Below are 27932 nucleotides of genomic sequence, written 5' to 3' on the forward strand. Positions count from 1 at the left end.
CCTTGAGTTTGAGACCAGACAGACAAGACCGTGTCTCAAAAACTAAACCAAAGCCTGTCTTTTTGGCCAATTTTTTTTTCCCTGACCACGTGATAACTGAAGGGCGTTAGGTCATGCTCAAAATCTCTTTCAACACTGAATTAGTCCACCAAAGAGAATTTAGCCCAGCACTCGGGAGGCAGAGGCAGGAGGATCTCTGTGAGTTCGAGACCAGCCTAGTCTACACAGAGAGCGTTCCAGGACAGCGAGGGTAGGGAAAACTTGAAGAAAACAAAAAAAGCAAGGACCTTTCAATGTGGGCGTGGCTTAACCTGGAGAGATAGGGAGGGAAGGAAACTGCAAGACCCAACAGGCATGGCGATCCCCTGGTGTCTCCAAACCTCCCTCCCTGGTAAGGGCTGAGCTAGCTCCTCTTCTGCACAAGTGGTGGGGGTCCTAAGACTGTCCCCACCTCCAGCTTAGCATAGGGCCTACAACAGAGCACAGAGAGCCCTGGGGCTGAACCGGTTGCCCACTCGCCCCCTGCAAGCTCCCATAGCAGACATCTGCTGAGCACCGAGCAATTTTCTTGTGTTCCATCACACTTCCGGGTCAAAGGCCCTGGCGTTACCTCTGCTGAGCAGAGGAGCAAATGAGTTCAAAGCGTTTACAAAGTTATTTAAGGGCTCATGGCCACCAAGTGGCAAGAGCTGAGTGTATAGCATGTCTCTCCTCACGTGGCTATGATGGAGAATTCCTCGTTCCGTTGGCTTCGTTGTCTGTAGTTGTTTGCAGTACATGACTTTGACCATGCTACACTAATGCTCTTCCACTGAACAACATCCTCAGCCCTTACTGTGTGTTTATTTATTTTTGGTTTTTCGAGACATGGTTTCATTCATTTATTTATTTTTATTTTGTTTTGTTTTTTGAGAAAGGGTTTCTCTGTATTGCTTTGGAGCCTGTCTTGGAACTAGCTCTGTAGACCAGGCTGATATTGAACTCACAGAGATCTGCCTGCCTCTGCCTCCCAAATGCTGGGATTAATGGGAGACATGGTTTCTCTGTGTAGCCCTGGCTGTCCTGGAACTCACTCTGTAGACCAGGCTGGCCTTGAACTCATAGAAAGCCACATGCTTCTGCCTCCCCTTACTATTATTTTTGAGGCAAAGCCTGTAGTATCCTAGGCTGGAATCCACTATGTATTCTGTGCTAACCTTGGACTTGTGGGACTCCTCCACCTTCATCCTCCTAGATTTTGGAATTACAGGCATAAAGGACCATACCCTACTAAGGCTTGACTTGTGTTTTATATAAAAACTGGCAGAGAATTTGGGGGATTAAATGCAGTGTGGTATCCCCAAACCTCTAAGAGAAATGTTAGCATGTACCTAGCACCACGAAAACTTTTCAACTTTGAACTTGTCCACTCTGAAGGGAGAGGCAGCCCCACCCACTCTTATGAGCTTCCTGCAGCCAGGGCCCCAGACTTCAAGGGCGTAGAATGTCTGGAGCAGCAACGCCACTCTTTTTTTTTTTTTTTTTTGACTCAGGTCTAGCATCCACAGAACACTGGGTGGATTTGGGAGGATATACACACTGCTGGAGTGACAGGGTCCAGAGGACACAGCAGAGACCTGAGCAGCTCTAACACATTCCCAGTGAGAGTTGGCAGAGGAGCAGTGGGAATAGCAGCTACCCCCTAGATGCCCTAGACCTAGAATATTCCATGTTGTAGGCCTGAGTTCACAAGCCTGCCACTTGTCCCACATAGCTATTGCGCCCTGGGAATTGGCTAGTGTCAATCGAAATAGCCTTGATTGTAAAATATACTCTAGCCCCCTACCCCCGACTCGTTGCTGAGGCTCAGCCCAGAGCCCTGTGCGTGCTCTCCATCTCTACCACTGAGCTACTTTGTGAAAAAGCTATTTTTATTTACGAATTATGTTTATATGTGTGTCTGTGTGAGGGTGGGTATCCTGTGAGTACAGCTGCTCTCGGAGGACAGAGACCACCCTCCCCACTCCCCCACTTCCCCCATCCCCGGAAGGTGAGTGACAGGCAGTTGTGAGCCACCTGATATGGTCCCCCCCCCCCCCCCCCGGGAAGTGCAGCCTTTGCTCTGCTCTTACTGGATGTGTCCCCTCTCCAGCCCCAAATGAATTGATTTACAGCCTATACTCCACATTTCTTAATATGGAAGTAAGATCATATAAAAATAGCTTATTAATATTTTTAATATTGACCCCATGTTGGGATGATGCTATTTGGCACATTTTGGGTTAAATAAAGAATATTAAAATATTTTCATCTTTTTTGTGGATGTGTGTGTGAGAGAGAAGGAGACAGGGAGAGAGAGGGAAAGAGGGAGGGAGAGAGAGTCGCTGGAAGATTCGGAGGTCTGCCTTGTATATGCTGAGCTGGCCACATTCAGTCCTTCTTTTACATGTTTCATTTAAGCTGGCTACTAGAAAGTTTAGAATCCGTTGCAAAGCAGAACGGAACATAACTATCATCCAAGCACTTAGAAAGTGAAGGCAGAACAGGAGGAGCTCAGGGCCAGCCTTAGCTACACAATAAGTTCAAGGCCCAGCCTGGGCTACCTGAGACACTGGCTCAAAAAAAAAAAAAAATCAAAAGTAAAGTAAAATAAAAAACAAAACAAAACATGCTTTCTTCTTTTTCTTTCTGTTGGATGGTCTAACCATCAGTATTGCATTGCATGCAGGTGGGCATAGGGTGAAGCTCCTAAACATGAATGCACTATCACCTGTAGAAACCTGGTTCCGGGGAGGAATGGAGGTGGGGAGAACTGGGCCACCCCAGGTGCTGGAACCCAGAGCTGATCAACAGGGTTGAGGGTGGATGCACAGGAGCAGGAGAGGAGGATTCTGAGGGAATGGCCTTGCCTGTGAAGTTGACACAGGCAAGGCTTTTCTGAGAAGAGGAAATGCTTCTATCAGAACGCCCGTGGGGAAGTCTGTAGGCATTTTCTCGATTAATGATTGATGTGGGAGAGCCCAGTTTGCTGGGGGTTGTGTCACTGATGAGCAGGTGTCTGTGGGGAGCAAGCCAGTAGCACCAGTCTTCTATGGCCTGTGATTCTGTTCCTACCTCCAGGTTCCTGCCTCGGTTTCCCTTAAGGAGGACTGTGCTCAAACATACAGACCAAATAAACCCTTCCCTTCCCCAATTGCTTTTGCTAGTAGTGACTTTATCACAGCAATAGAGACCTAATGAAGCCACCAGCTATGGTGGTGCACATCTGTAATCTCCACACCTGGGAAACTGAGGCAGGTTTGAGGCCAGTCTATGTTACACAGAAAGACCACGCCTCAAAAAAAATTTTTCCATGTTTTTTCTTTAGTCTCATGCCAGAGTCTCCTGGTTTTCTAAGTCAAAGACAGCTGACACCCCCCCACACACACACAGGTAATCTAGGTCTGCCCTAGGCAGCGTCCTTGGTATGTCCGTGTGGTCCCTAGGCTCTGACCTGTCCCCCGAATCACAGGTGTAGGTGACCAGAGCCTAGAGGTCCTAAGAGGGTTGCATCTCTGGGAGTTGGAGCCTGCTGGCCTGGCCGGCTAGGTCTGAGGCATCAGAGCCCCCAAACTTTTGCATCCACATTTGGATGTGGACTTTTCAGAGGACACTGCCGCAGCTGTGCCAGCTCTGGACCTCAGGGGCTGTGCCAGGTGCACCACAGGTGCACGTTTAGCTAGCTGGAAGTGACAGCTGGGAGTGTGAGGGACGGCATGCTGGCGATGAAGGGAAGAGTTTGTTACCAGCCACCTCCCGATGACTGGTGTTACAAGCACGCAGTTCAGTTAGGCCCCCTCACTTCGTGCTGCTCATTACTTAAATGTCACCTCCAAGATGCCAGAGGCCCTTTATTTATTCCAACTTATTTTTATTATTTAAGAGTGTATATGACTGTGGATTCCAGTGTGTGTGTGTGTGTGTGTGTGTGTGTGTGTGTGTGTGTGTTACCCGAGGAGACCAGAAGGTGTCCAGTTCCCTGGAACTGCAGTTACAGGCTGTTGTTAGGCATCATGAGGATGCTGGGAACCCAGCTGGGATCTGCAAGTGCGGCCACACTGCTCCACCACCAACTTTTCTCTCAGTGTACAGTGTATGTTGTAAAGTAGATTCCAGAGGAGGTTTCTCTGCCGAGCTCGGCAGATGTGTAGATGTGTGAGCTAAATAAATGTCTGAAGGCCCAGAGTTTGCATATGGTTTTTTTCACAGCAGCAGAACTGGACCAGAAGTCTGGGATCTCAACCAAACTTTACACTGTCCTTGGTGGTCTTGAGGTAGAGGCAGGAAGATGAAGTGTTCAAGGCTATCCGTGGCCACCTAAAAGGTTGAGACTAACCTGGGCTACATGAGACCTTATCTAGAAACAAACAAACAAACAAAAAGAGCAAAAAGAAAAAGAAACAAAGAAGCACAATTCTTTGAATTTTCCCTATGAAATGGAGAAATTTTTCAGCCATTCCAGAAGACCATTAGCAAAATAAATGAGATCATGGGGTGATATAATCAAGACTTCCAACTGTTCTAGAAAAAGCATCAACCCTCCCTATATTTCTTCAAAGTCAACATTGCATTTCTAGTTCTACTTTTTAGGTTCATTTTTAAGCTATGTGTATGAGTGTGTCTGCATGTATGTATATGCATGTGTGTATGGGTGCCCACAAAAGTCAGAAGAGGGAGTTAGATCCCCTGGAATTGGAGTTATAGGTGGGTATGAGCCACTCAATGTGGGTGCTAGGAAGTGGACCAGGGAACCCCAGGAAAAGCAGCTAGTGCTCTTAACCAGGCTTGCCTAGAAGCTTTTTGACCATTGTGTTGCACACTTTGACTCCAGCACTAAGGTGGCAGAGGCAGACAACTGTCTGAGAGTTTGAGGCCTGCCTGCTCTACATAGTGAGCTATAGGACAACCAGAACTAAACAGTAAGACCTTGACTCAAAAGAAATTGTTTATTTTGTGTACATATGTGAGAAGGTGAATACGTGCTTGCCATGGTAGACATGTGTGAGGGTCAGAGGACAACTTTCTGGAGTCATTTCTCTCCTTCCACAAGGTGGGTCCTAGAGATGGAACTCAGGTTGTCAGGCTTCCTAGCAAACACCCCATCCTGCATGGGGGCTCCTTAAGCCGGAGGTAAACAACAACAAAAGAGTTTCAAGAACTCCCTGAAGCTGACCAGATTCACTAGGCCCCTCCCTGCCAGAGTAAACAGGGCCAGGCTGCAAGGAAGACTCTCAGAGGAGAAAAGCTGCAAAGAGGAGTCTGTGATCAGAACTGCCCCGGAGAGGTTTAGACCAGAGTCACCTGGAAAGGACACTCTCCAACCTGCTGAGCTGCCTGCAGGTTTTCCAGCTTCTGTGAACTATCACTCATGCTGGGTGGGCCTTGGCAATGCAGTTGTCCTTGAGTCATTTCTGCTCCTATAAGTAACCCCTCACCCATATTCCTGTAAGTAATCCCAATAAAACTTGTTGATTCACCAAGTTGGACTTTGGTGGTATCCGGTCTGCAGTGGGTTCCCTATATGGGATGAGTAGACAAGTATGTTTTGTCTCCCCAGGAAAAGTTTTATCACACAACACACCTTTACCAACTAAGCCCATCTTGCTGGACCCCTAATAGCATTTTAAATGTATGTATGTATACACACACACACACACACACACACACACATTCTCCAACTTAAACTCAGGTTCTCTTCCATGCAAACTAGAAAGGTCAGCTGTTGAACTGCACCCCTCATGATTACTTCCTCCCCCAATAACTTTTGTTTTTGATTTGGTTTGGTTTTTGAGGCAGAGGGTCTTAACTGAGAAAGTATAGTCCAGGCCGCTATGACCCTCCTGCTAGAAGCACAGCCATGAGTAGCCATGCCCAGGAAAAGTACCTTTAATACTTTATTTTCTTAAAGGACTTTTAAAAAGAAACACACATTTGACTTTGTGTGCTAGAGACTGAACTCAGAGCCTCCTTCACACTGAGCTTTGGGACTCTGCTACTGAGCCATACCTCCCTCCAGTAATTTCTTTTTTGTTTTGTTTTGAAAAAGAGGGTCTTGCTATGAACCCCAGGCTGGCTTCTGGTCCTGAATTTTCTTGTCTCGGCCTCCTGAGTGCTGGGATATTAGACGTGCACACCCAAGACCATCTAATGGAATTACACTGTCATCAGACTCTGAGACTCTGAATAAGCCTCCCCCGCCTCCGGCTCCCAAAGATGTGCAGGCTACCAGATTGTCCCTTTCTCATCACAGACACTACCTCAGACCACAGGGTTCGAAGCAGAGCTGGTCCCCAGTGCAGCCACTACCGTGTTTACAAGCTCTTTCTCCATGCTCTGACGTAACCCCTGTCCTTGCCATCCTTCCTTAGGGAGAATGACGGCTCTGCTTGTTTTTTACTTCAATCTCTTGTTTTAAAAATTGTCTTATTTATTTTTTCAAGCCTTTTCTTTCCTTCACAGTGGTGGCCCACACTTAAAACACACACACACACACACACACCAACCAAAAAACAAAACAAAACAAAAAAAACCATAAAAGCCAAAATATTTGCTGCATTGGTCTCTTACTCCCGGGAATTGGGAATTCGGAGGTTCTTTTTTTTTTTTTTTTTTTTTTTCCCTCAATTTATTTTTGTTTAGTGTTTTTAGTTTGTTGTGGAAACATTTCAGTGATATATGAGGAGCAGCCCCGCACTGCCTCGGGCATCTTCTACCCCCTACACACGTGGGGATGTGCTGATGTCACCAGGCGCTCCCAGTTCTCCCATTTCAGCGGGCCCTAGGCCGCGAGCCTCCTGGTTGGAGCACTTCTGGAAGAGAATGGAACTGCCTGAACGGTTGCCAAATTTAACTCCCTAGTCTTTGCTACCGGTCCCCTGTGGATCACGAGGTCCCTCAGTTCCTCGAGGGTGGATTCTGGAGGCAAGATCAGAGTTGATTTCAGGGTCCATGCCTGGATTGAGGGACCGGTCAGCCTCCAGTTCCCAGCCTCAGAGAGAATTAGGCAAATCCGACCCCTAGAAGGCACAGACACCGGCTGGTCGCTTGCACCCTTGTCCAGCAGGCAGCTCTGCTGCTCCCGCGCCTCCTTAAAACCGCAGCTCCGCCCCGCCTGCCCCGCCCACCCTCGGTTCTACCCAACCGCCGGGTCCCGAGCTACACCGCTGAGCGTCACAAAGCCACGAGCCCGCAAACAGCGCGCAGACCTCTGCGTCCTGGTGCTGGATCGCGCGTCCCAGCTCCTCCACCACCACCCGCCACCATGTCCAGCGAGGAGCTGGCCCGCAAGCTGCAGCGCCGGTTGAGACTAGAGGCGTTGGCAGAGACCGACCAGGGCGCCCGCCAGCCTGCACCCTGCGCTGCCACAGCGGGGGACCGGGAGCCCGAACTGCCTGCCCGGGAGCCCGCTGCCAGCGCGGATTCCGAGCTGAGCGCTCAATTGAGCCGCAGACTGGACATCCACCAGGGCGCAGCGCGGTCCCGCCGCAGCAAGGTCTTCAACCCCTACACCGAGTTCCCGGAGTTCAGCCGCCGTCTCCTAAAGGATCTGGAGAGCATGTTCAAAATGTGAGCGCTCGTCCTGCGCCCCCGAGGAACGGGAGGTCTGGGACAGGGCGAGGGGCGGCCGCGCCGTCAACGGGACGTGCGGGGAGGAGGTGTAGGGATCCAGGGATACACTAAGCATCTGTCCCTGAGCAGTCAGATCGTTCGTTCGCACAGGACTTCATTGCGCGCAATTAGAGACCTAGCCAGGCTAGGGATCTGAGAGTTAGGATCCCTGTGTCCCGAGCAGAGCTCCAAAGTTCCCACTACAGCCCCCTCCCTGGAATCCCCTGCTCCTCAGGGAGGGGCCCGGCCTCCTCCACACACACAGGTCCAGAGATTTGCTTCTGAGCAATTTCTAGGAAGCAAGCCTGGGGCGCACCTCACCTGCCAGTCTTAACTTTTTCCCTCAGGGAGAAATTAGCTGGATTGCTCTATTATCTTTTAAAACAAAGGAGAAAGTTAATCTTTGTCTTCCGCGCACGCACCGCGTTTGAGGGATGAACCAAGGCTGAGAACTTGGTTGAGTTAAACTCAAAGAGACACGGACCTGGCCCAGATGGAGCCAGGAGCCACCTGAGGGCGTCGCCTAGTCAGCTACCCCTTCCAGCCGGTTGGGTTGCAGATGCGGCTGACTTGGGACCGGTTCCCGCTACTAGCTACTAGTCACTAGGATGGTGGCTGCTGGCATCCGTCCGGATCACCCATCAGAAGAGGAGACCCCGTGAGTGGCCTGTCTTGTAAGAGGTCTCTTCTCTGGTCTCATTTCCCTACCTGAAGAGGGAAAGAAAGCAGTAAAGAACCTTTTTTTTTTTTTTTAGTTTAGGTTTGTTTTCTAAGTGAGATGTGGTGACACTCAGATTTCATCCTAACATTTGGATTTGGAAAAGTAGAGGCAGGCGATCTTTGTGAATTCGAGGCCAGCCATACCTGCACAACCACACCCTGCCTCAAAAAAAAAAAAAAAAAATCACATTTATTTACTGTGAGTGTGTATGAGTGAGGGAATGCCATGACACACTCGCGGAGGTCAGAGGACAACTTGTGAGAATCGGTTCTCTTCCTCCACCATGCAGGTGATGGGATCGGACTCAGGTGGCCAGACTGTTAGCAAGTGTCTTTACAGGCTTAGCCATCTCGCCGGCCCCACCTTTGCCTTTTAAGGTCACAGAGTAGTCTGTACACCGAAAATGCCTCACCAAGCTATTAATATTATTTCCAGAATTGGGCCGAGACCGGAAAAATGGCTGGGGGAGCGAAGGCCGCTGGCCAGGTCATGCTTGGGCGTCTTTAGAAGCGCTTGGAATGTGTTTGCCCTCTGCAAGGAGGCTCTATTTAAAGTCACTGTGGCGAGCCCCGCCTCCACTACTCATGCGCCTATAATACTGCCTCTGACACCTTGATCTCTGTCCCTGGCTCGAAGCCACTGTTTTCTGGGTCCAGTTTGGGCACCTCGGGAAGGTGGAGTTGGGACTAAAAAAAGTAAACTTGAGCGAAGGTGGAAAAGCCCGGTAACACACAGTAGCTTGACAGAGCCCCTAGTGATTGATGTACTGTGGGTTTTACATTTCGTGGGAAGGGCTGCTCTAGCCTGGATGCTCACCCGTGGCAATCCCTCCAGTCCTGGCAAGCACATCTCCACTTTGTTCTTTGGTCTCTCCAGCTTCCAAAACACTCTTTGGAAGGTTAAGTTTATTAGTCGGCTGCCTACTAGGTATAAAGGCAACCGGATCTGGAGGCCTTTTGGGCCCAGCAACGTTAGCCCTGGCACTGGCCTGGTACTGGCCCAGCATCAAGCTAAGTGTGTGAACTAGTGTTCCAGGAGAACCTACATCCTGAACTATGTGTGCAGGGCATTTCTATAGAGCTATGCTGCCCACCTGCATCCTAGGTTAGATCTTCAGTCACTTGCAATAAACTTAGCATAAACAAAGGGGCACTATCCGTCTCCTAAAACAGGGCAGGCTTCCGGCACGGCTGGATCTGAGAGACTGGGGTGATGATGCAGTCAGTCATGTTTCATTTGTCTTTTCTTTCCCTCCACTCTCCCTCCCTTTCTTGTTTTTTGAGTTAGGGTCTTTGAGGCTCAAGCCAGCTTCAAATTTACTGTGTAGCTGAGGCTGGCTAGCTCCTAGTCCACGATGCTCCCTTCTCTCTGACAGGACCTCACTCTGTAGCCCAGGCTGGGCCTTCAACTGTCAAAATTACTTGTGTACATACATGTCCAACATATTCTTAATTTTTTTTATTGTTTGTTTGTTTTCGAGACAGTTTCTTTGTGTAGCCCTGGCTGTCCTGAAACTCATTCTGTAGACTGGCCTGGCCTGGAATTCACAGAGATCCACCTGCCTCTGCCTCCTGAGTGCTGGGATTAAAGGCGTGCACCTTCCAGTGGCAGAAGTATGGTTACAGCTGCTCCAGAAAAGTCCAGTGAGAAAAAGTAGTCACAGCATCAGCCCTTTTTAGGGAGGTGTGTGTGTGTGTGAGTGAGGGTGTGTGTGTGTGAGTGAGGGTGTGTGTGTGTGTGTGAGTGAGGGTGTTTGTGTGTGTGTGTGTGTTTGTGTGTGTGTGTGTGAGTGAGGGTGTTTGTGTTTGTGTGTGTGTGTGAGGTTGTGTGTGTGTGAGTGAGGGTGTGTGTGTGTGTGTGTGTGTGTGGGTGGGTGTTACTGCTTGTTATTGGCTCTTAGTCAGGTACTGTGCTTAGGGTGAATGCATTCCTCTCATTGGCCAGGACTTAGTGCCATGCCTTCCCACCAGCTCTGCCTACCTACCCTAGGCTCCCCATGCCTGGGAGAAACAGGCTCAGCTCAGGCCTTCTAAATGCCCATGACACTCAGTACTGAAAGTTACTGTCCCCAGCTGAGTTCATTTTCCCATGGATGCTCCTGCCGGGTCTTCCATGCCTGAGGCAGCAGGAGCTCCATCCTCTTCCTCCCCTCCCCATAGTTAGGGTCCCCCAGTCTGTGAGTTCGCTGTGTAGACTCTCCTAATAAACTCTGGTGTGAGCCCTCATCTGGCCTGCTGCCCCAGGGAGACATGAAGCCCTGGCCAGCGGTGGGTGAACACATTTTCAAGGGTCCCGAGGTCAGATCTGCCCAGTGGCTCTCTCTCCTTGCCAACTGCTTTCTTCCATCTTGAGCTGCCTCGGTGTGGCCAGCTGGCTTCCCAGTCCTTCACTGTCTATCCCATCAACTGGTGTGTGTACGCACGTACAGGTGTGTGTCTGTGCACTGCTGCCCTTACCCAGGCAAGGGCAGGCCCTTCCACCCTTCTGTTGAAGCCACTGGACCTTGGTGATTTGTAGATCTGCTCTGGCCTGGCCATATCACCTGTCCTGTGGGTTGATTAGTGTTCCTTTCTCTCTGCCTACAATCCTACATGACTTAATTTTATTTATGTATAACCAGGCTGGTCTGAGACTCATGGTGTTGTTCCTGCCTCAGCTTCCCAAGTGTCAGCTCTGTATTACTTTTTTCTTTTCTCTGAGACGGGATTTCATATACTGTAGGCTAGCCTTGAACTCACCATGTAGCCAAGTTTGACTTTGAACTTCCTGATCCTCCTGCCTCTTAAGTGCCAGGGCCTACAGGCTTGTACCGCCACATCCATTGATGCAGTACTGGGGATCAAGCCCAGGGCTTTGAGTATGTTAGGCAAGTATTTCACCAACTAAGTCGTACCCCTATCCTTATGCATGACTTAAAGAAAATATAAAACTGTCTAGGTCCCCCTGAACACCCACATGCCCTCTAAGCCCCACACTTTGCCTATAGAGTGCTGCCTTGATAGTTAGCTTTGGGTCAGACAAGGAACCTTGCAGAAGGTCTGGGGCTCCTGTGACCGGGACTCCCCCTGGAGATCAGTGCATTCGAATCAGGTCCTCTCTGCTTTCCTGACCTGAGAGTCTCATCTGCTGGGTGGGCCAAGTTCAGGTCCCCCTTACCACCCCTCTGCCCCAAAGCAGCTTGCTAAAACAAACACACAAATACCAGAGTGTACCAACCTGTCTTTAGTTGGAGGGCTTCCTACCTTTTCCTCCTGGCTGACCAACCACTCTGGGAGGTTATGAGGAGCATAACTGTGATCAGGACTTCTGAGGTTCAAAGCTGGCCTTACCTCCGCTCTACAGGAGAGTAAGTGCCTCTGGGAAGCTAGCTTAAGCTTTCTTTGTGTTTGGATGCGAGGCATGGATGTCCTGTGGTGTGTGAGGAGCAGTTCACTAATGTCTGTTGGGAACACTAGTTGGGTCAGTTTCAGTCACTGACATCCAATTTGTATTTATTGCTTAATATTCTCCTTACTATTATTTGCTTTTGGAAGTAGCATCTCAGTCTGTAACCCAGGCTAGCCTTGGATTCAAAGCAATCTTCCTGCCTCAGTGTTAAGTGCTGGATTATGGAAATGAGCCAACACATCTGGCTTTATACACAGATTCTTAGATGATTACATGGCTGTCATTTTGTCCCTATGAAAATTGGCACTGCCCTTGTTTAACGATATACTTCATACACTCCTGGAAGTGGGAGGTGACTGACCCTGAGGGGCCTTTGCTTAGCTATTTGTCTTTCCTCTTCCGGTCAGTTTTGGCAGCATCTCGCTGTGAATGGACTGAGGGCTCCCAGCACCGCACCCAAAGACAGCCTGCTCTTAGAGCTGTGTTGTGGTGGTCTGGTCTTTCTGGGGTCAGTGGTCTCTGGCTCAGTGTCCCACTTCCCTGAGGCTTCCAGAACTCAGTTTCATACCCCAGGTGGCTGAAAACAGACACTTTTGATTCTTCATAGCTCTGGAAGCCAAGAGCTTTTGGTGCAGGTGTTGGCCATGCTCTGCCGGCTCTGCAGGCTCTAGGCAGATTCTTACTGCCTCCTATCTGTCTATCTCTGTCTCTCTCTGTATCTGTCTTTCTCTGTCCCTGTCACTCGGTCTCTCTCTCTCTGTCTCTCTCTCTGTGTGTGTGTGTGTGTGTGTGTGTGTGTGTGTGTGTGTGTATGTGTCTGTCTGTCTGTCTGTCTGTCTGTCTTCACATGGCTTTCTCATAAGGCTTCTAGTCACTAGCTAGCCTAATCCAGTATAACCTCATCTTAATTTATGACCTCTGCACAGACCCTATTTCCAGCCAAGGTCACGTTGTAAGGTTCTGAGTGGACATGATATGGGGGATGGGGAGGAAGGGGATTCTACTTAACTCAGGAAAGTGAGTGAGACAAGCCACTCAGGTCTCAGACAGCTCTGGACCTGAGACTTAGAAAGGTGGGACTCTCGGCACAATGCCCCTGCAACCCCAGCCCCCTCCCTGTGGACTAGCCTCCTCAAAACCCAGTCTCTTGTAGAAAAGCAATCCAATGGAGCCAGCCAGGAGTGCTCTGGCTTCCAGCGGGGCTTGCCAGAATTTCACTTTTCAGTAGTTTCTAGATGTGCATTCTGATGTCGCCTTCTCTCCCTGGGCCCCTTGCAGGGTGTAACCTGATTAGACCAGCACACACAAAGCTCACCCACTCTTTGTCAGGAGGCAAGGCTAGATGGATTCACCCAGACACAGCAAAAATATTCTTTGGTCTTTTATATTTGATTTTCCTATTTTAAATGACATGGTATAGAGGCTCCTTACATTTTTCAAAGTCTTAGTATTCAGGGAGAGAGGGAATGGTTCCCAGCCTGGGAGCTTGCTGGGTTCTTGGAGTAGGTGTCAAGTGTCCTGAGTTCTAAATAGAGAAGAAAGACAACTTTCTAATGAGTGTGGGAAGCCAGAGGCATCGGCAGCAGCCTGGCCAGAGCTAGTGCCTCTCTGTTTCCAAGCGTGTAAGTGTGTCACTGGATAGCTGGGGCCAGAATGGTGGCCTGATTTTAAAGGAAGGGTGAGACGGGCCCAGAAGAAACTGACTCTATAGTGTGTATATGTGGCTGAAATGTGATCAGAGCTGGCTGTGCAGTCATGTTAGGCAGGAAACTTTAATTACCCTGGCTGCTCCGGAGGCCCCTGGCAAAGGGAGGTAATGGGGACAGCCACTTGCAGGCAAGGGCCCAAGCACAGCAGCTTACCATGCAGCTGTGGTAACTCTTTAGCATAGTAGTGAGAGTTGTGTTTCAGCTCCCCAAAGAGAGGGTGGGACGGGGCATGTTAGCCGATAGGAAAGTTGCTGTTTTATTAAGAATCTGAAATACTAATGTCATGATGCCCTGACACGCATTCCCCATTGCCAAGACACCCCCGACCGCTGAAAACATGGACTTCCCTCTCCCCTCTCACTTTCCTCCCTCCTTAGTCTGCCTTAGTCCTGCCCTTCCTGCAGGAGGAAGAAGGGAGTGTGTGGTATGATGACTGGATTTTCTTAGTTTTGGTTCTGGGACTAGAACTCAGGGCTTGTGCATGTCAAGCATACCCTCTACCATGGAGCCAGACTCTCAACTCTTTTAGATTGGCTGAGAATTTTTCATAGAAGTGAAGTGCGTCCTCTTAAAGGGGTTGGAGGGAGGTGCCTACATCTGGGCATCATAGACTTTAGTGTGAATTGGTTCTTACCACAGGGCAGACGGGAGCCAAGGCATAGCTCATTGGTAGCATGTTCACAAGTACACTTGAGGCCCTGGGTTCCATCCCCAATGCAAGCACACACAGACACACACACACACACACACACATGCATGCACACACATGCACACACAGAACACACATGTGTGCATGCACACACACACACGCATGCATGCATGCACACACATGCACACACAGACACACACACACAGACACACACATGTGCACATACACACACATGATAGGAAAAGTGGAATAGAGAAAAATAAATGGGACCTAAAGGTTTTTCTGACTCCTGGATTTCAGTCCTCGCCAGTAGTGACTCACCTTGGATTTGAAATGTTCTCAACTGCTCTGGGTTGTACATTTAACCATCTTGACTTGAGAGAGAGGCAAAAGAACCCAGGGATGACCCGAATCCTTGGGAAGCAGCTCCATCCAGGCTGGCCCTCCGAGGGCCTTGGCTCTAAAGATGCATGAATGTCCCTCCTCCCCGTCCCTGGCTTTCCATTTCTCTCTCTGTCTCTCTGTCTCTGTCTCTCTCTCTGCCTGTCTCCTCTGCAGCGTGTTATATGGGATTTGAAGGGTGGTGCTTTAAGTGGAGTGATGAAGACAGTCTTTAAAACCTGAGACATCTTTGTGGTAGGGAAATCATAGCGGGTATGGTAGCCTCTGTGTTGCCTAAGCAGCTCCCTGTCATCTCAAAGGCTAGCACTGCACCCTGGGCCCATCCAGGCCAGGGACCACCCAGGCAAAGATGACATCATAATGTGTTTTGCCAAGCTGGAGCTAGCATCCCTTTGACCTGTAGTGGGGGTTCTCTTAGTGAGAAAAGACAATTGGCCCCAACTGTGTCCCTATGAATCCCTTTTGTGAAATACTCTACCATGATTCTTGTATGCCTATCTGTTTTGTGTGTGTGTGTGTGTGTGTGTGTGTATGTGTGTGTGTGTGTGTGTGTGTTCCAGGTTTTGGTTTGGTTTAGTTTTTTTGTTTGTTTGTTTTTTGTTTTGTTTTGTTTTTTGAGACAGAGTTTCTCTGTGTATCCCTGGCTGTCCTGGAACGCACTCTGTAGATTAGGCTGGCCTCAAACTCACAGAGATCCACCTGCCTCTGCCTCTTAAAGTTGTGCACCACCGCCGCCTGGCCCCTACCTGTGTTTTTGTCTACCTGAGGAGTTTTGGATGGCAGGCATAGAGGCCAGCAATGGGACATGGAGAACCCTATCATGAAGGAGGGGTGTCTTTTAGTGTCCTTTCCCCTGAGACACTCATGTCTGTCTCTGCAATCCGCATCTATTCCCAGTGTTTTCTTCTTGCCTGTGGGTAGGCTAGAGTATGGGCTACCGTGTGGGGCTGTGCAGGATGTTAGTCAACTGCCTTCTCTCAGGTAACTCTCCATCCCATTCCCCTCTGTGTCTGGAGGACCCGCCGGACAGACAGACAGACGGACAGACCTCATCCATTCCTGCCTGCCTTTTATCCCTGAGAACTGCTTACTGTTGCCTCCTCCCCTGCCTTGCCTCCGTCCACCCCTCAGCCTCCTTTGTGTTCTTCACCCAGTGAGTCTTGGGGAGTGTGGGGGGGATGATGCCTCCAACTTCCTCCCCTTTGAGCCAGGAGTGTATGGTGTCAGCTCACATTGATGGGCCTTGTCCCTTTAGTGGTGGCCCACAGTTTTGTTGCTAAGGCTCCTAACCCTTGACTTAGAGGCCTTTGTGTAGACAGTTGTGTGTTCGTGTGTGTGTGGGGGGGGGTGTCTGTCTGTCTGTCTGTCTGTCTGTCTTTGCCTTGTTTCAACAGTGCTGGGGATAGAGCCTAGAGTTTTGTGCTTGTTAGTCAAGTGTTTTACCACTGAGCTATGCTCAGCCCTGGGCAATTTTATTTATCATCAAACAAAGTATCCTTGTTGTGTGTGTGGTGCACACGTGTAGAGGTCATAAGACGACTCTGTGGAGGTCCCTTCTCTCCTTTCACTTCTATGTGGGCCCTGGGGATTGATTTTAGGTCTCCGGGCCTGCATGGCAAATACTTTACCTGCTGAGGCACCTCTTTGGCCTGTTCGTTTCAGCCTGGAACCCCTTGCTTCTGAGTGAAGGTCATTTCTTTGACTTAAGAGCTGGCCCTGTTTTGATGGTGACCACAGCAGACCTCCTTCCAATCGTAGGCTGAGCAGGGCCTTGGGGACAGGGTGGGGACTGGGTGGAGATCCAGCGGAGTGGCAGGGGGCTCTTTGTAACTCTTAGGGTCTGATTCCAACATAGTGATCCTCATCTCTGGTGGGTGTGGTGGCTGTCTGGTCTCCCTCTCCGAGGCCAGTGGTAGGTCACAGACCCACCCTGGGCCCACTGCCGGCTTGGACTAGGATTGCAGGGAGCAGAGGAATAATGTTCAGGACCCACAGGCTGATCTTTCCACCCCTTCCTGGTGGTAAAACACCAAGAGAGTCCCCCCTCCCCCTCCCCTGCAGCTTCCCTAGTCTCTCCTCTCCTCCCTCCCTGCCACAGTGCTCACTGAATACCCATTGTGCTTTGGGACAGCTCTTGCCAAAAATATCTCACTGCTGACAGCCCTAGGTCTTTGGCCATGGGGGACCTGCTGAGTTCAGTCATGGCCTTGGGGAAGCTGGCCCTGGATCCTGCCCAGCTTGGTCTTGGCAGTGACTTTCTCTGCCCCTCCCTGAGTGCTTCAGGCTTCCCCGTGCTGGGTAACCAGTGAAACCGAGTGCTGCCCCACCCCCCTCCTCCTGCAGTGTTCTGGGCTTAGAGTCACACCGAGTGCCTACTGTATACAGGCTGAGTTTGCAGCCATCCCTTCCTTTCAGTGCTCTGAACTGGGTACTAACAGCACGCTTACGGTACAGTAAGGAAATGGAATCCCAGAGAAGCCAGATGACCGGCCCTGGTGGTTCAAACTAGAGTTTGAACTTAAATGGCTTGCACTCTGGTCTTCTGTGTCAAGAGCTTTCTTCATTAATGCCACTTCTATCCTGAACCCCAGGCTTCAAATCACAGCCACCCTAGACACAGATCACAGAACTTGTTGCCTGCCTGACCCCAGGTCCCACTGCATCCACCACCTCTCGTCATACTGGGCCTCGTCCATCTATTGTACATACTGTATCCACAGGGACCTTGCTGAACCCAGGGCTCATTACTCGCTTCCTTTCTCAGAAGCCCTTGTGGATTAGAAGCAGCAAAGAACATTCAAGAAACAAAGCTCAGTCAGAGTCCTCATTGCTGACCCTTAGGGCTCACCCCAGTCTTCTCTCACTTTCCTTTTAGCCTGTCTCTGCCTTGTCCTCTAGTTAGTTTCCAGAAAATGATAATTAGGTGTCTTTCAGTTATTATCTCTTGTGTGTTGTGTGGTCCCCTCCTCCTCGGGGGAAGTCAGCCGTGTGTGTGTGTGTGTGTGTGTGTGTGTGTGTGTGTGTGTGTGTGTTGAGACAGGGTTTCTCTGTGTAGTTCTGGCTGTCCTAGAACTCACTATGAAGACCAGGTTGGCTTCAAATTCAAAGAACCTCCTGCCTCTGCCTTTCCAGTGGCCTGCCTACAGCCAAATGTTTTAAAGGGCAAAAATAGTATTTCTAAAAGACAAGGTCTCATGCATTTCAGGCTGGCTTCAAACTTGGTATGTAGCCAAGGATGACTTTGAATTTCTGATAGTCCTGTCTCTACCTCCAAGTGGAGATGTTGGGATGTTATAGATGTATGCCACCATGCCTGATTTATGTGCTGCTAGGGACCAAAGCCAGGACTCAGAGCATGCTAACTCTACAAACTTAACTGCATCTGTAGTCAAGGATTCTCTATAGTGGAGGGTGAGCAGCATTTCTCTGTGGTCTTCCTGGCCCTCTCAGGGGCATGGACCTCCTACGGAGATTCTGCAGTTGCAGTTGCATGAAGGCCCTATGCACTGCTAGGCAGTAACTGGAACCTGTGGTGGGGTTCTGTGGCTCCCTTCAGCAGAGCTACTGACCGGCTCAGGCTCAAGCCGGAAAGTGAGATGGGGAGAAAGGTAAATGACCACTTCTCAGGTTGTGCCCAAGATCGCGTGACCACTGAGTGTGCAGTTGGGGAGTTGGGGCATTAATTAGGTCACTGGTTCTAGCTGGGTACTCTAGACACTGAAGGCTGTTGGGTTTAAGGTGATGCCAGCCTAGAAGTGGACACGGAAAGACTTCTTGGCAGGGAGGAGTTGGGGCAGAGATGGATGGCTGAGGACAGGAGGGTGCCAGCCTGCGTGTACTCCCTTCATTTTGGAGCCATAAGCCATTCCTTATCTTACCCTAGAGCTGACTGTGGCCCTTGGCTGTCTCCAAGCCCTCCCTCTCTCTCCCCTCCCCCAGCTGGCTGCAGAACTATAATACCCTTCACTTAGTGCCTCTCCAGGCTTTTACTTCATGAATTTCCTGACCTGGGAATCAACTATAGACTATAGAAAACCTGTAGTGTTTGAGGGCATTGTCCCTATAGTCCCCAACAAGACTAGTCCTGAGAGCACTTCTACCCTGGGACCCAGACCCTCTGGATTTTTTGAGGCTGCAGCATGCCATGCTCTTGTGGCTAACCACACCTTCAAGTGTGGTGGGAAGGTCTGTAAGCCTGGCTCATCTGAGGTCGAAGAAGCTCTCGACTGCAAAGGCTACTTGAGCTACAAATTGAGTTCAAGACTAGCTAGAGATGTTGCGCAGTGATGGGGTGCTTGTCTAATGTGAGAGATGCTGAGCTCAACCACCAGTAACCAACAAAAAGAAAAAAAAAATAGCCCAGGACTTTCCCTGCCCACCTCCCACCGCCCCAACACCCACTGGCTAGGGTTGCTCCAGAATGGCATCCTACAGGCCACCAGAGCCTTTGCCGTCTCCATCTACTCAGTTCCTTCTTTCTGAACGAACCACCTGGAACTCTAAACCTCCAGGGTTCCTCACTCTGTTCCCTGTCCCAGATCACAGGCCAGCCTGCCTGTGTCAACTCAGACCCAGCTAAACCCACACCCCTTTTGAAAAACACCCTGGGATCCTGAAGTATAGGGGGTCCCTAACCAGATGGGTTCTTTTCTATATGCTAGGCGCTGCTAAGAACTTACTTGCCTGCAATCTTCTTTTTTTTTTTAAGACTTTTATTATTTTTAATTATGGGGGGAGTGTGCACATGAGTGCAGGTATACATGAGTGTGTATGTAACACACGAGTGCTGCAGGTCCCACTCCCTGTTAGCAGCTTTACTCAGAAGGTTTCCATGGACTCTGGCAGCTCCAACACCTTGGAGTCTCCAAGGCAATCCAGGCTTCACCTTTACAGCTTTATGCAATGACCTTTCTAGGCCTCCATTCAGGGACACCCCTGACACATGGTTGGGCAAAGCACCTGTCCTTAGTCTTGGCGGAATATTCCATAACTCCATTCTTCTATCCTTGACTCTAAAGGCAGAAGAACCATGTGGCTGGAGCTGCCAAGTTCTGCTGCTTACTGGGGCTGAAACATGGCCCTCTTGTTCAGTTACATCTTTACCCGCTTTCTGTCTTTCACTGCCGAAGCTTGACTGTCCTGAGACTTGCTCTGTAGATCAGAATGGCCTCAAACTCAGAGATGCGCCACCCTCTGCCTCCCCAGTGCCAGGATTAAAGGCATCCCCCACCACACCTGGCTCTAAGTTTTTCTTCAGTTCCTTTTCACAAGTTGGAAACAACTGCAGGTGGCTATATCTTGACCAGAGAGGGAAGGTTGAACAAAAGAGACCTCAAAGCCCACCCCCACAGCCACACACTTCCTCCAACAACACCCCACCCTCCTAATGGTGCCACAAGTCTTTAGGAGCCATTTTCTTTCACACCACCACAACTGCAGCCTTAAAAACAAAAACAAAAACAAAAAACAAAAACCAAACAAAAAACCCAAAACCTACATCTTTTACCATCCTTTCCAGAAGGGAGTCCTGAGGCACTGGCTGTGTAAGAGCAGATGAGTTCAAACTTGCCTTGTGCTACTCCACATTCAGGCCACCCTCTCCCAACTGCTGTCCTTTGCTAAAGCTGCCATATATTCACCGGCTTGGTGGAGACCTCCAAAAATCTATCCTGTGTCGGCACCCAGAGGAGAGGCTTTCCTGAGACAGACATCTGACGGTGGTCCTTAGTTCAACCTCACTATGCTCCTGCTACCCTGATGAAAGCACAGCCCTTCCAGAATGCCTTGTGTGAGTTGGCCTGCCTCTCCCTTTCCAGAATATCCTGGCACCCCAAAACCACTTAGCAGCAGAAGTCCCCTTGCCGGGTTCTGCCCGTTTGCCTGTCTGCTGGCCCCCGTGCAGCAAGTGACTCTGCACTTGCCACCTCACAGCACAGCAATTCCTTCTGGGACTGCCTTTGCCTCACCGAGGTCCCAGCACATGTGAAAGCCATGAGCTGTGGGACAGAAGTGGCGGTGAGCCCGCTAGACATCAGAGGTTTTGTGTTAGCTCTGTCGTTGCATTCACCTGCCGAGAGCCAGAGCCAGAGTGAGTACTCTGATTTTTGGAGTAGTCATAACACACCGAAGATCTGGTTTCCCAGGCTGCTGCAATTGGAAGGTAGGAAGGGCAGGCGCTGTGACAGCCAGGGAGTACTCAGGGAACTGGATAGAATGACTCCAGGCCTGTAGACTCAGGAAGTCCCTGAGGCTAATCTAGACAGGTACAGTTGGGGCCTTCAGGTTGGGCCTCTGAGTGACCACCTGCTGGGTGTGGAACCTGCATTGCCTTCCCTAACTTAAAAGTGCCTGGGGTCACACAGGAGCTGATGACATAAAGGCTCTTATATAGCTGGATGGGGTCAATGAATGACTCTGACTATCCCACAATGTCCTTGCTCTGTGCTCCCAGCTCTGGTCATTTGAAAAGACATGTTTGCAACAAAGCCTTGTTATGTGTGTTCACAGGTGTATGAGCCTTTGAGCTACATGTACCCAAAAATAGCTATGAATGTGCCCCAACATAGAATTGTAAAATTACTTAAAATAGACTTTTTTTTGGGGGGGGAGAGGGGATTATTTTGTAACTCAATTGTGAGCTTCTAAAGCATGACTTTGTATATGACATTGTGTTACAATCAAAAGATTGTCCTAGCTGAGAAACAGGCTCCACCCATCCCCAGGGACTCCCACCCTTCTGGAAATCACTGAGGGGTCCCTGGGGAGTTTCTGATGGCAAAACCTCTACACAAAGGTTACCTGGTTTCTTTCTTTCTTCATTAATGGCAGGATTATTCTGGTGAGGTGGAAACCAAGAAAGCCCAGAGGCTCCGTGCAAACAAAAAGAATTAAGTAATTCATGGCCCCCTGGGGGCAGGGGGGCAGGTGACACTAGAAACCAACTCTTGTCCCCTCACTGTTGTCTTTTAATAGCTGGGCCCCTTAGGTCAGGTGAGGGGTGGGGTGGGGGTGTCAGTGCGGCTACCCTAGCCAGGGACTCAGTCTTCCCTCCTCATGTAGCCTTCATTGCTGTCCAATCAGCAAAGAGCAGAGAATCTTTCCCGGTGGAGCTGGGACCCTGACCTTATCCCAGTGGGCCGGCACAGACAGTGTCTTCTGACGAGAATGGGGAGGCAGATGGTGGATTACATTTTCCTCAAATGTCTAAGATGGTGAAGACTGGGAGCAAGTTGAGTCTTTGGGGTAGGAGCCGGGAAGCCGTTTACTTGTCTCGTCTGTGGACTAGACTTGTCTGTGGGTAACAACTCTATAAAAGGAGCCCCAGGCACTAGTCATAGTGCCCGCTGAGGACTAGCTCCATGGACAACTCCACAGAGCAGGTCAAATCTCTCCCAGGTGCTTAGTAGGGTGGGCTTGTGCCCAGGTCTTCAGAGCTGGAGGGGGCAATGGGGCTAGAGCCCCCCCCCATTAAATCCCAGAGAACCTGAAGAGGAAGGACAGAGAAAATGGAAACATGACACATCTAGATGGAACCCTCAGGAAACATTGGGAGAAGGCTCGGGCTGTGCTGCTTTCCTCCTCCTCCTCTTCCTCCTCTTCCTCCTCCTCCTCTCCCTCCACTCCTCCTTCTCTCAATTGTGTTGGTTTATTTTCTTTTATGTGTATGACTATTTTGCCTGCATGCACATGCGTGTACGTGTGCACCACATGCCTGGGGAACCTGTGGGTGTCAGAAGAAGGTGTCAGATCCCCTGGAACTGGAGTTATAGTTGGTGACAGATGAGCCACCATGTGGGTGGGTGCTGGTATCTCAACCCAGGTCCTCTTGAAGAGCAACCAGTGCTCTTAACCACTGAGCCACCACCCTGGGGCCGCCGGTGCTTGTTCTTTGCTGGGTAAAACAGCAAAAGGAAAAAGATTTGGGTTAAAATTTAAATCAGAGGCCAGGTGTGATAGAGCATGCCTTTAATCCCAGCAGTGGGGATGCAGAGGCAGGTGGCTCTCGATGTGGGCCAGACTGGTCCACATAGTGAGTTCCAGGCCAGTCAGAGTTACATGGTGAGACTCTGTCTAGAAACAATTCAAATCACAGGAAGGCATGGGGTAGCGGAGTGGTAGAGAGCATTCTTAGTCCTGGGTTTGACCCTAACACCCTCCTCCCTCCAATTATAGGGACAAAAAGGACTAAAAATGAGTGTGGTGACATATATCTGAAGTCCTAGCACTAGGGAGGCTGAGGCAGGAATGTGGCTATATAAGTAAGCCACATCCTAAAACAAAACATAAGGAAAGAGGAACTAAGATACTGTGGAGGAAAAATGGGGATCAGAGGGCTTTTCTAAGCCTGAAGCCATTGGAAGATGTAATCTATGCCCCCCCCCACTGTGGGGTTGAAGGGTGTCCTCCCAGTTGTCATTGCTGGGCCTAGTGACCTCAGGCTCATGAGTCCCAATGGACTCCCATTTCTTCAGCAACTGGACCGTGTCACACCTCTGGGAGTGGTGCTGAAAGATTAAGCAGGTGAAAATTTTCTGAGGCACTCAGCCGGTGAGACCTCTCCTCTGCATGTGTGTAAGGTGGTAACAGAGCTCAGAAATGAACTCAGTTGCATATACTTCGAGTCATGGGAGCCATGTAGGGCCAAACTCAGTGTCCACTCATGCCTAGGCCTTACAGATAGAACTCTTACCATTTATTTCTGCTACTCTTCCGGTGCAAAGTGCAGAAGATGTAACTCATCTTAAACAGCTAGGGCCTCCCTGGGGACAGTGAACATGCTTTGTGCCTGACCTAATCTCTTGCAAGTTGAGGGCTTCATAATTTCAATGCAGTCACTGGTTGTCTTGCCTTCCCTGCTAAGGTAGAACGCCTAAAACCCCATGCCCGAGCGACTGGAGAGATGGTGGTGGAGAACACCAGCTCTTCTTCCAGAGGACAGGGGTTTATTCTTAGCTCTAGCTTCAGTTCTGGGGGACCCTGTGCCATTTTCTGGCCTCTTTAGGCATTGCACACACTTGGTGCATAGATAAAACACAGTCAAAACCATGGATATACATTAAAAAAAAAAAAAAAAAACCCTTCTTGAGAATTCCATGTTAAAACTTGGCAACTTGGCGCGGGGCTGGTGAGATGGCTCAGCGGGTAAAGGCACTTGCCACCAAGCCTGACAACCTTAGTTCTAGCCCAGAGACAGGAGCTAGCCAACTCCAGCAAGTTGTCCTATGACCTCTACCCACTGCCGTGGCATATGTGCCCCCCCATGAATAAATGAATGTAATAAATAAATAAATATAAATAGATGAACAAATTGTGCCGGCTTCGACCCATAATGACAAGAGGGTCACTCACCAATTTGAGGCTAGTCTGCGCTAAATAGAAAGACTATCTCAGAGAGAGAAAGAGGAAGGTGAGAGAAAAGAGAGAGAGAAGAGAGAGGAGGGACGGAGAGACTACACCAGCTTAACTCAGATCCACCTGACTGTTTTCATGATCCATCGAGTGAGGCCACTAAGTGCCACGCTCAGTGAGGTAAGGCCCTCAGTGAGCTCTTAATTAACAGTGAGGGCAGGCAGCTATGATTAATTTGTTACAGGATTGACCCAAAGACCAGAAGGCTTACACTGAGACGACACACACAGTTGGAGTCACTGAGTCCTTTTTTTTTTTTTTGTACCACTGCTGCTTGTATCCCTTCCCGCTTTTTTTTTTTTTTTTTTTTTTTTTTTGGGGGGGGGGAAGGCAGATGAAATGGGAGCATGAAAGCAGGCCTGGGAAGTTTTACTCTTGCCTGCCTTGCAAACCCAGGCCTTGAAGGAAGTGACTGCTCTGGTAAAGGGTCACTTTGAAGACAGGGCTACACGTCTGCTTTTAAACCCCAGCTCCACAGGGGAGCGAGTTGTCACTGATGTGGTCACTTTATAGCCCAGCCAGGGCTTCAGAAGATGGCACTAGGCGGATGTTTCCAGTAGGAACAAAGGGAAGCATCCTTGACTGAGCACTGGGGCGGGATGGGGGCGGGAAGCTGGCTGGTGCCTCTCTGGCTTTCCTGCTATCTTGACCTCAGAGATGTCCCTTCACGACGACATATGCTTTATTCCTGTGTCAATCAGGTGGCCTCCCGCAGAAGGACTCAGTCAGGGCTCTCTTGTCTCGCCCTTGGCTCTTTTTTTTTTTTTTTTTTTTTGCTTGACATTACTGCCTCTGGGGGGCTTCTGCTTCCCAGCAAATACTTTTCAAAGGGCATGAACTCTACACTCAGCCCCTCTTTCCCCCTTTTTCAGTTTTACAGTCATTTTGGTTTTGTGACAGGGTCTCTCTATGTAGTTCAGTCTCAAACTCTTGATGTATCCTCAGCCTTGTGCCTCTCCCTCCCAACTGTTGGGATTATAGGCTTGAATCCCTGTGCCCTGCTTTCTTTTCTGTTTAGAAAGAATATTGAGGGGAGGGGGCCCAGAGAGACGGCTCAGTGCTTAAGAGCCAATGGCTGTTCTAGAGGGCTCAGCTTTGGTTCTGAGTCCCGAAAAGGAGGCTAGCAACTGTCTGTAACTCATGTCCCAGAGAACCTAATACCCTCTTCTGGCCCCTGCCATTACTACACACACACATGCAATGCAGGCAAAATACCCACTAATATTCTTAAAAATAATTTGGAGGCTGGGAAGATGGGTCAGTGAATAAAGCATTTGCCATACAAATGTGAGGATCTGAATTCAGATCCCCAGAAGCCATATAAAGCTGGAAGCACTAGCTTGTCTGTATTCCCAGCATTCCTGCTGTAAGGTGGGAGGCTTACTGGGCTCCGCTCTGAACTATGTGAGCTTTCTGTTAGACCTGGAAGGTGTTTCAGACACCCGGTCTATTAGAAGGTTTTCCAGGTCAGAATCCCAGGGGGAGACTAAAGGGCTGCTGTACTCAAGCTCTTTCTTGTGTCTAGAGGGGAGCCCCTGCTCAGACTGGCCTCATTGGCAGCTCTCTCTAGTGAGCATGGGGAAGGCTCCCTCCCCTCCAGTGTGACTGTAGACAAGTCTTTGCCTTGTTTGTTGACCTTTACTTATCGCCCCCATCCTTATACCTAATCCTTTCAGCTGCTCCTCCTCCCCTGTTCAATCAGCACTGGAACCCTCTGTGAATGCCTGGGCTGATTGTGTCCTGACTGCACCATCCTCCATGGTTCCAGTCTTCTTTGTAAATGTTGGAATGCACAGTGTGAACAGAGGGCAGAAGATATTTGTCTACACCTCAGCATCACAGTTACTTTAGTGGGCCCTATCTAGGCCACTTCTCCTGCTGTTTTTGTGTAGTGTTGGGAATGGAACCTAAGGTTTGGTGCCTGCAAAGCAAGTGCCTTGCCACTGAACCACAACCCCTCCCTGAAGGCTAACCCTTGAATACAATATTGCCACCTTCTCCCATGGAAAATCCCCAGACCTGGAAGATTGCGAGCTTGGGATAAGTCACTGGGTGATCTGGTTCTCTCTTGTAAGTTTTGGACACAGAACCTCATGGATGGAGTTCTGGAAAGTTCCACATTGCAGAAACCTGTTGCCTTTGACCAGGATTCTTGTAACAGAGACATCCGGTTCTAACCTGTTTGTAAAAGCGTAACTTTGCAGGGTCAGTTCTCAGTGGCTCTCTGAAAGCTCCACTCTGCATCTGAAGCCATCTCCTGTCACCGCTGAGCTTTGGGCAGCATCTGCAGGCAGCTCTTTGCTTCCTTGTCAGATACCTCTGGTATTGTCTACCACTGTCTTTGAGTAGGATTTTAGGCGTCCACGTTCCTAGAGTTCTCTCATTGACCATCTCTAGCCTGTGCGTGGTAGAACAGAACATCATGGGACTGGAGAGAGTGGCTGTGTTTTGGGGGCTTTGGGACTTTGCAGCCTGCCTTGACGTTGTTGAGTGTTGTCACAGCCTCTTGGACTCTTTGTCCTTCAACAGATATCCAAAGTCATGCTGCTGAACTCTGGCTCTTCTGCAGCCTAGGCTTGAGAAGTTGACCTTGGAGTGGAGGGAGTTTCAGGACCTTCTTCTTCACTTGTTTTTTTTTTTTTTTTCATTAAAACTTTTATATGTATGGATGTGGTGTGTGTGTGTGTGTGTGTGTGTGTGTGTGTGTGTGTGTGTGTGTGTACCTCATGTGTGTATGTATAATGCCTTCAGAAACTAGAAAAGCATTCCCTGGGGCTGAAGTTACAGGTGACTGTGGACCACCCAAATGGAGCTGGGAATAGAACCCCAGCCTCTAGAAAGGTAGCGGTGCTTTTAACTGCTGCGCCACCATCTCTCCAGTCCCAGGACCTCTGCTTTTGAAAACTGTAAGATAAAAGCCAAGGGAATTTTCATGAGTTCAGCTGTTCCTGCGTGCAAAAGATTAGCCCAAGCTGGGCTTATGGACAATATCCCCCACCCCCCACCGCCATGGGGTCCCAATGACAAACCAAAGTTCATCTTGGGTAGCCATTGGGTTTATTAGGTAGGGTTACTTACAGAGCACAGGTGAGGGCTTCTGGGCAGAAGTGTAGGTGACCCACATAGAAGGTCTGCAGCCAGCATGGATGATGGCTTCCATATGGCTGTGTAGATGGATCACTGTCCCTCTAGTCCTTCCCCACCCTGTATTCTAGCCCCTTAACTCCCCCAGGCAGGCAGAGTGACAACATACAACTGGATATTCCAGTGAGGTCCCATGCCTTAGTGTTTTATTGCTGAGATGAGGCACATGACCACTCCAACTCTTATAAAGGAAAACATTTAATGGGGCTGGCTTACAGTTCAGAGGTTTAGTCCATTGATGTCTTGATGGGAAACATGGTGGCATTCAGGCAGACGGTACTGGAGAGGTAGATGAGAGTTCTACACTGGATCAACAGGCAGCAAGAAGAGAGATAGTGGGCCTGGCTTGAGCATCTGAAACCCCAAAGCCTAACCCCAGTGACACACTTCCTCCAACAAGGCCACACCTACTCCAGCAGGGTCACACCTACCAATCTCTGTCAAGTAGCACAATTCCCCAATGACTGAGCATTCAAATCTATGAGCCTGTGGTGGCCATTCTTATTCAAACCACCACATCCCATACCAACCCACCCCTTTTCTATGAGGGGATAGCTTGGATGATATTTTGCAAGCAGGCACAGCTCTACTCACGAACACGGTTGACTCAGAGGGTAGTCCTATACAACAGACACATAGGAAATGTAACTCCTGGGCCTTGCACACTCTCGGCAAGCATTCTGGCTTTAAACACTCAGCCCAGTGGTGTGAAACACATTTGCACTGTGGTACGGTCATCACCTCGGTACATGGCCCCCAGAGCTTTTTTACCTTCTAACACTGACAATCCCCTTGCCCCTCCCTCAGTCTCTGGCTACTATGTACTTCTGTCTCTGTGAATTTATCTAGTCCGGGTGCCTCATTGAAGTGGAATCATGCAATGTGT

General features: G+C 49.6%; 1 protein-coding gene across 1 annotated transcript in view; it reads left to right on the forward strand.

Annotated features, from left to right (window-relative positions):
* The first annotated feature begins 7176 nt into the window (after positions 1–7176).
* Efhd1 (EF-hand domain family member D1) overlaps positions 7177–27932 on the forward strand; it is a 41114-nt gene continuing 20358 nt past the window's right edge. The window contains exon 1 of the mRNA XM_051190729.1: positions 7177–7584. Within this exon, the coding sequence (XP_051046686.1) occupies positions 7280–7584 (305 nt within the window). The 5' untranslated portion in view covers positions 7177–7279. The remainder of the gene's footprint in view (positions 7585–27932) is intronic.

Source organism: Phodopus roborovskii, unplaced genomic scaffold, assembly GCF_943737965.1.
Source record: "Phodopus roborovskii unplaced genomic scaffold, PHOROB, whole genome shotgun sequence".
NCBI lineage: Eukaryota > Metazoa > Chordata > Mammalia > Rodentia > Cricetidae > Phodopus > Phodopus roborovskii.